This window comes from Triplophysa rosa, linkage group LG1, assembly GCF_024868665.1.
Source record: "Triplophysa rosa linkage group LG1, Trosa_1v2, whole genome shotgun sequence".
Lineage (NCBI taxonomy): Eukaryota > Metazoa > Chordata > Actinopteri > Cypriniformes > Nemacheilidae > Triplophysa > Triplophysa rosa.
This window is the reverse complement of record NC_079890.1, coordinates 20,214,669-20,223,788: the sequence shown is the minus strand read 5'-3', so window position 1 is coordinate 20,223,788 and position 9,120 is coordinate 20,214,669. Positions and strand designations below refer to the sequence as shown.

Genomic DNA, 9,120 nt, shown 5'->3' with positions numbered 1-9,120 from the left:
GTCCTTTCGTTCTTTCATACCGGAAAGAGAAATGATTAGTTCGTCTCTCGAGTCATCGGGTCCGAGTCCTTTCGTTCTTTCATACCGGAAAGAGAAATGATTAGTGTGTCTCTCGAGTCATCGGGTCCGAGTCCTTTCGTTCTCTCATACCGGAAAGAGAAATGATTAGTTCGTCTCTCGAGTCATCGGGTCCGAGCCCTTTCGTTCTTTCATACCAGAAAGAGAAATTATTAGTTCGTCTCTCGAGTCATCAGGTCCGAGTCCTTTCGTTCTTTCATACCGGAAAGAGAAACGATTAGTGCGTCTCTCGAGTCATCGGGTCCGAGTCCTTTCGTTCTTTCATACCGGAAAGAGAAATGATTAGTTCGTCTCTCAAGTCATCGGGTCCGAGCCCTTTCATTCTTTTTTCCAATGGTAGCTCCGCAGGCAAACCTGCAGCCTGTACCGGAGTCTTCGAGTCCGTGTCCGAGTCTTTAACGTGACGTGACCGCTTCCCGGATCATCAGTCAAATGCATGATGTACGACGTGTTATATGTTTTATTATAGGAAGAAATATTATAAAATGATCAAAAGTCTGCAATGTGCAATAAACATCTTCTCTAAAACGTACTGTTCTGTTCTTTTTTTTGTCAGTATATTAATAAATGTTTATTGTGGATTTCTGCATGTGTTTTTAATTTATCTTAATAACTAACTATTTTGCATAAGAACTGTGCTGGCAAAATATAAACAAGCAACACTAGTAAAGTCAGTGTTTATGTCTAATGCACATATTACACAAGTGATCTCTTCTTAAATAATTGCACATTTAAATGATTTCAATAGCCTATTATACTTTGCTAACTGCATGAGACTTTTTAGTAAAAAACAACAACCTGTAAACCTTATTGCATGAGTGACCCAAAATTGTTAATGAATTATAAATACATAACTTTACAGAAATGCATCAAAAAGAGGTAAAAACTGCATGAATATTTGTAAGGGAAGTCAGGAAATAAGTTTTTTTTGTATGTAATACATTAAACACGCATCTGTCATATCACGTGACAAAAGAAAGAACGACTCAAACCTGAAGACTCGGTAGATGAACTAATCATTTCTGTTTCCGGCACAGTCTGCATAGACTGGCCTATGGGGTTGTCACGTGACAAAAGAACGAACGACTCGGACCCTTGGACTCAGTAGATGAACTAATCATTTATGTTTTCTGTAAATGCAGCCTATATGGGCAAAATAATGAATGACTCGGGCATGAAGTCTCTAGAGTTGAGCTATAATCCTTTTTGTTTCTTGTACAGATTTCAGAGCGTATATGGCTGTCAGGAAATAATTAAATTACTGTTTCTCATAACTTGTCCCTAACTACAAGTTATTTCTTTTTATATATCTGATAAAAACTAGCATAAATAAACGTTATGGGGTAATTTGGCTATTAACATGCAACATTAATTTAACTCTGCTCAGATGAACGAAATAACTCGAAAAAAGGTTCGTTCATTTTGCTGAACGAGATTCAAACATCCGAAAATTCCGAATCGCAAAAATGACCCATCACTAGTACTCTCATGCGCGAACCAGTGGGCGGGGCTAGAGAAGTAGTCATTGATTTTCTCTTGTGGAGGCGGTGTTCAACCTAATAGTACTGAAGTAACACAAGTTGCGCGGAACCAGATAGAGCGAGCAAGCAATAAACATGCCGTTAAAGATCGCAAAATATTGTGGAGTCAGCGCCTGTTGTGGAAGAACACAGTCGCTGCATAACCTTCCTTCGGATTCCGACATTAGTAATGCGTGGCTGAAGTTTATTTTTAAAGACATTCCAGCTCACGTGGGTAAAACATTACCGCGGATTCCTTTGTGAACAAGGCACAGGTCGATGATGGATTTGCGGAGAGACTAAAATGAAAAAGCAGTGCTGTGCAGTCAATATTGGATACGATAGGAATGGCGCAGCAACCTTATGTGAGTAAAACATTTGTGTACTATGTGTCACTATTGCTTTGTTAGAGATCGCTTAATATGCCCTGAAATACAGATGCGGGGAGTTAATTTATAAATCACACGAGGTCCCCAGATAATACTAATCCTGTGCGAATAGTGCGAATGTGTAACCTAAGCTATACAAACTATACGCAAAGCCTTGCCATCACATCCAGGAAATAAGTCAGTAAATTTGAGTAAATCAGAGGCTTCACTTATCCCGTGCGAATGCGTCACATGAAATACAGATGTGGGGAGGTAATTTATAAATCACAGGAGGTCTCCAGATAGTACTAATACCGTGCGAATGGTGCTAATGTGTAACCTAACATTACGTCTCTAACCAAATTCACAGAAGGCTCCAACTAAGTTTACTACGCAAACTATTCAATCATAGCAGTGGGCGTTTACTTCAAAGTCTTCATGGCGGAACGCCCATTCAAACCGAGCTGGCCTCAAAACCCGGGTAGAAAATAGCCTATTACTTATTGATTCTGATGTTTTTTAATGTAAAAACCATGCGAACGTCATAAGTAGACCTCATACAACAGTATAAAACAACAAACAAGCCCAGTTCATCACACCTTTAAACTGCAATGCAGATATACATTTTCTTTGTTGTAAATAATTTGACTATAATCACACTATTTTGAAATTACTTTTACAGGCCACAGCTGCTGGTTCTGCTGAAGTTGGATGAAGATCTGCATGTCAAGTATCCCAGAATGCTTACCTTTGCCTCACAGTTAAAAGCAGGAAAAGGCCTAACCATTGTAGGATCTGTAATTCAGGGAAACTACCTGGAATGTTATGGAGAAACACAGGCATCGGAACATGTGAGGAAGTAACTTTATTTACATCCACTGTAAGCCCTCCTTCTGTAAATGTGCATTAGTGCACTGTCAGAAAACTGGAGTGCGTTACTAAAGAATTCAAACAGAAATTTATATAGAAACATGAATAGAAAATGAGCTTTGTTTGTACCTTTCACAAGGCAATAAAGAACATGATGGAAATCGAGCGAGTTAAGGGCTTCTGTCAGGTTGTGGTTGCCTCAAAAGTGAGAGAGGGGATTGCACACCTGATCCAGTCCTGTGGTCTGGGAGGCATGAAGCACAACACGGTGGTCATGGGTTGGCCATATGGCTGGAGACAAAGTGAAGACCCTCGCGCTTGGAAAACCTTTATCAGTAAGTACCTGTAGTGTGGGCATATTGTCCCTTTTTCACAGACAAGGTTTAAGGCTAGTCACAGACTAAAATGAATGTGTGTCCTGTCTTAACTCAATATAACTTGCCCAGAAATATCTTAAAATATATCAGTGCCAATATTTTGTCTCAAGATGCACACCAGTAATGTATTCTTCTAAGCCATTTTTATAAAAGTGACATAAATATCTTAATTCAACTAAGGCATAGTCCTGGCTTAATCTAAGCTGTGTCTGTGAATCTGGGCCTTTAAGGTTATTAAAAAATTAATTCATCCCTATCTAAACGCACTTTATATTGCCCATATGCAAAGAAAATATATTTTCTATATATTAAAGATGCCGTTTGTAACTTTTTTGCAGTAAAATATCCAAAAACCACTAGGCCAGTGTTATATATTTTGTTCATTTGATTACAATATCTCAAATGTTTCCAACTATTTCTAAATCGTGAGAAAATTTTCATTTTAACCAGTGACACGGGCCGTCTCTGGCAGTCGCCTGTCAATTGCGTCATATCCGCGTTACGAAAGACACTAGATGGGAAGTGTCGGTACACGATCCGGGATGCCTGCACGATCCGTCTGCGCATGCGCATAATGACGTAGTAGAAAACGCACATGCACAAATGATAATTCTGTTTTGCGACAATTTACGACACTGCACAATCTGTTCCACGCTTGCGCACCTTTGTACCGCGACTTTCACTACTGTCCACCTCTGGTCTCATGTCACTTCTGTGTGCACTATGCGTTCTTTCAAGTCATTTCCATTGTCAGTTTGAAATACTCTGTAACGTTTCCCCAAACTTGTTTGTAGTTCTTTCTTCATGTAAGTGCAGATAGTCTAGGCAGAAATGCATATTATGTTCCTTATTGTCTTCTGTAAACACCATTGAAGGGATTATTTTCCTCATTTAGATTATATAGATAGATATATTAGCCTATATAGATCCATACTAATACAAAATTACTCAATTTAAAGTTAACTAATATTAGCAGCTTTTAATAAAAAACGCCACAAACCGTCTTTGACAATACTACTGACCTCAGATCTAAACACAGCAAGTTAAGTAGGCCTAATGCCATACAGCAATGAATCGCAAAGGGAAGTATGGAGGAAACTGAAGGCTTGCAGTGACAGAAAGACTTTATTCCACATGTAACCAAAATCGTGTATGTTCATGTAACAACTCCTTTATTATTTTGGATTGGCAACCACGTAAACACATCGTAATGCATAGCGTAAGCTACATTTAAAAACATCAAAATAGATACCAATAGTGTAGCGAAACCGTGACGTTTTCTACTACGTAATTACGCGCATGCGCAGAACGGATCGTGCAGGCATCCCGGATCGTGTACTGACAGGAAGCCTGCAAAATCGCAGAATGCAGGAAAGGCCCTGTCCCAAATGGCACACTCCGGTCTTGAGGACCTCCTCTGAGTCCACACTTGGTGACGTCAGGAAGTGCAGACCTATAGGGTACTAGGCACGAGTCCATAAGGATACATTTGAGTGCATTTTGGGACAGACTTGAGTTCATCACACCGGAAAAAGCAAGCGGTGCTTTCTAATCACTCTTGCAATACTTTGTTGTCATTCGCTGATCAGTCTGCGCAGCGCCGCGTGAAGTCGACCGCTTGTTGTCCCACTGTTGTTATTTGGGACTGGAGCTGCCGGTTTTTATTGTTCTGTATTTCATATGTTTGTATTTCATATGTTGATATGTCATAGATACTTAGTATAGATACTTATGTTTGTAATGCATTCATTTGTCATGACGTCATGAATGTATATTTATTAATTTGTTTACACTATACTTAATGTGCATAATGAGTTCTTAATATGCATATACAGTATGTTGTTATTTAATATTTCTCTATAATACAGAATCTGTGTTGTTCAGCTTTACAGAGCCCAGAGACAACTAGATATAAATCTACAACAAAACATGGCTTATTACCTTAAGTAAGAAAATGCACTGCATTAAAAGTTTTTATTCTTGAATAGCTGGCTTAATAGAACATAAATAAGCAATAATATGAATTAATAAATTAATTTAGAATTTTATCAAAACATATATTTAAAAATGTATCCGTCATGTTTACGTATATGTCTGACATCCACGACACTCCTCCCATCCGTTCTGTGATTGGGCGTTTGCGAGGATTCCTGGGTAGGGGACTTCAGTGGAGTCTCACTCAATGCGGGCTTCGCCGAAGACCGCATCCAGGGCACAATGGAGGCGCTCGTGAGCAGACTTCGGAGTGCTAAAAAGACAAATGGGACACCTTACAGACTCGTAGACTTGGCGAGAACGCGCAATTTAAGTCCACGAGGCCGCAAGTGCGCCATTTGGTACAGGGCCAAAGCAGACTAGAGGCTGTTATATGATTGGCTGAGGTGCCTCGCATGATTCGTGTAAGTCGTTATGCTTTCTCCAGACCGTGCATCTCCCTAATAACACAGTCTCTGGCTTTACCATCGGTTTCCACTTTTACTGCCGTAGAAACCATGACAACACAGGCTTGTGGACAAATGTGAAAGTATTAGTTTGTAGCGTCTATCAAGCAACTATCTTGTTTTGCGCAGTTGTTATGGCGCACAATTTTTCTTTTCTGTTTGCAGCTGGTTCTGTCAACAAAGAAATTTTTACTAGACAGAGACGCTTATCTTGCATGTGTTTTACTAGACAGGTGAGCAACTGTTTAGATTCCTTTACTGACAGAAAATATATGATTATTTTATCGATCAACAAGGTTAGTCTTATTGTTTGAATGTTTTTTTCTTAATTTAGCACGAGTGTCATGTATATACAGTATTTACTGAACAAGCAGTAATAGTTTTTAGATTATCTGACTAAATAGTAGGGAAGGGCTGATACCAGTTTTTCCTTTACGATCCGATTCCGATACCTGAATTGTAAGTATCTGCCGATGCCGATACCGATACCGATCCGATACTAGACCTGATTTTTTTGATCAGTGTAGATTTCAGGGCTCTAGACTACGACTAAATGGTCGCATTTTGCGACAATTTTTCCTGCCAGTGCGACAAGTGTTTCTTAATGGTTGCACCAGTGCGACTGCCAAACTGATCAATATATAATTTTTGCGTATTAAAAATGTAATGCGCATAAATGTTATATTGCGCAAGCGGCGCATTCAGTCACTAATTTTCGTCTCCCCCCCTTCAACCATTCACTTATCTATCGTGCCCCCGCCCCCAAAGACGTAATTTGCGGGTAAGAGGCGAAGAAGCGAAAGAGCAGACGAAGCGCTCAATCTTGCAACTGAAATAAATATGCAGAATACAAGAATTTCCTCAGCTAAGGTACAAAACAGCAAAGATAACGAAATGTGTATGCATGTGAAGCTAATCATGTGTTTAAACTTTAAGCACTAAACTATTGTATAAAGCTCCCTAACAATACTGCAAAGCATACAAAACGCTATACATCACGCTAAATACTATTTATTTGTAAGTCGCTACTGATAGAAGCCAAACAAGTATCAATGCAGCTTTCATGTAGAATAATCACTAAAAGCTTTCAGGTCTGGCGGGTTGTTTGAGATATGCGCGCGCCCAGAGAGTCAGAGCACAAAATACTAAATGGATTTCTCTTTCACGCCTTCTTACTCTGAAACTGACATATAAACACAAAATAACATAAAAATTCCCATATTAACAAGAAACCTTGTAAAGGTATTCAGTTTCATGGCCAAACAGTTGGAAAACAAAACACATGTGTGTTCCAGTATATTGCGCGAGCTCTTAATTAAAGGGGCAGCAGCATAATAAAGATCTCTGTTTATAATGTTCATAAAACAACAAAGGACGGGCCCCAAAACACTCTGATACTGATATTAAAGGAATTGTGTTCTTTTATAGGAGTTGTTCACAACAAATAAAGGAAGAAAGTAGCTTTAAGAAAGATGTGCTTTAAATATGGTAAAGTGTTGAAAGAGAGTTTACATATACAATAAAAATAATTCAATCATAAACCATGATTTGTATTAATTTCTAATTGATTTATTAATGTATTAAATACATTTTAATGAAGTTTTAGTGATTCTTTTTTCTTACCTCGCCCCACGACTCTATATTATGTTTTATTAACAAAGTTCGGGAGAAGCCGGAGCATATAATTAAGACCGGCTGGTTCGCTATCAGCAATCACGAGCTCAAACGAACCAGCACATAAATAGACCAGGAATCCTACCTGAAACCATCTCTAAAGGATTAAACATGTCGGATAAATTCGGTCATAAGCGATAGCTCCGATCAGCAGGAAACTCCGGCGAATTCAAGCGCTCCTCAGCATTTCAAACCTGGAAAGGTTGCAGAAATGGAGCCTGAGGCTCCAACCCGAGGCCGCCAGCCTCGCCAGGCTTCCAAACGCACCTCGAAGCGCCGCTGCACTTCATCGCCGCGGCCAAGCAGACATCTTCCTCCCTCGTCTTCATACACTTCTGCGCTCCCGTGCATCCCAGCTATCGGGAAATGGACCATCGCCGGCCTTCGAACTGCTTTGGCCAAACGGGACGTCACCGCCAGCAAGAGGTTGAACAAGGCAGAGCTATACGGCCTCTACCTATCTCTTCAAACAGGGGCCCCGCCTACATCCTCTGCTGTACAGTCAGCAGTCGCAGAGGATTTCAATCAGGCGCCAGGTTCTTCTCAAGCCCAGTCGGGGCCCACTACCTCCGCGGCAGGGCAAGGACTACCAACCCCAGGCCGCCGCAGCAGGCCGTCGGCAAGTCTGGGCCGCGCCCCAGTCGAGCTCCTGCAGACACCCGCCGACTTCCAGCTTGGAGGTGCAGAGGAGCATTCCAATGCACCCACGTACTCCAACCACCAGTACAACCCGAGCTGGCCTCCAACAGCGGCTTCAGGATACTTCCACCACTCCATCGGCACTCTACCTCTCACTCAATCCCCCGCCCTGAGCTTGTGGCTGGCGGCACCGCCGATGACTACCACCAGCGCGAGGCCGCTTCAGCTAGATGCTCCAGCGGACGCCTTTCCCACCCTCATCTCTCAGACACAGGCTCGCCCCCTGCATTCATTGGCATCAGCTACTTCAATGCCGATGCCCCCCAACGCTCCGTTTCTGGAACCCCCCAGTATCCACCAACATCAGGATGCAGATATTAGCAGGTGCGGACATAGATTTATTTCACTTATTGTCACCACTCGCACCTCCGTCAGCCGAGCGCCAGATCACGCACGGCGACCTCTCATTTACTGTAAAAAACACGTCCCATAGTCGTCCCCGCATTTTGTCCTTCCTGGAATTCACTGTTGCTTTCTCACGTTTCATCGAAGTAATTTGCACGAGTTTCCCCCATAGGAGGCGTGAGCTCGGCGACTATCTTGCCATAGTCTTTACTATCTCGCGGAGCTCGCGCTTTCTTACGGGGGGACGCATTTTTACACTTATCGCAGATTGTTTTCGGCTAAATGTGCAATAAGGGTAGCTCAGTGGAACCAGTGCCCATACTGGGGCGCACTGGACACTGAGCTTCACAACAGGGTGTTTTTGGGGTACCAGAATCTGTCTTGCGCTGTGTGTCGCTCAGTGGCACACAACACCACAGCTTGTCCCCTCGTCACCCCCGCCTTTTCCCATTGCCAGGCTTCGCCTCCCCCCCGTCTCCACCGCTCACATTCCGCGCCTGCTAAACCGGCAAGCACGTTCAGCCACAGCAGGGGGTACCAACACACAAAAGCACGAAGCTTGCAGAAACTTCAACTCGGACCGTTGCACTAGACAACGATGCCGCTTTCTGCATGTGTGCAATTATTGTGGAGGCGCCCACGCCCGCTTGGTTTGCCCTGTATGCAAAAATGTCAATGAACAATCTTACAATTATTTATCAACTCCTGTCAATGTGTCGCATTTATCCTCTGAACTACGAAACCACAC

The 9,120-nt window shown here is 42.0% G+C and overlaps 1 protein-coding gene across 1 annotated transcript in view; it reads left to right on the top strand.

Moving 5' to 3' along the window:
• The window catches only part of slc12a4 (solute carrier family 12 member 4), a 47,359-nt gene that overhangs the window by 30,325 nt on the left and 7,914 nt on the right, over positions 1–9,120 (top strand). Inside the window, exons 17-18 of the mRNA XM_057346624.1 lie at positions 2,649–2,817; positions 2,976–3,171. Coding sequence (XP_057202607.1) covers positions 2,649–2,817; positions 2,976–3,171 — 365 coding nt within the window. The remainder of the gene's footprint in view (positions 1–2,648; positions 2,818–2,975; positions 3,172–9,120) is intronic.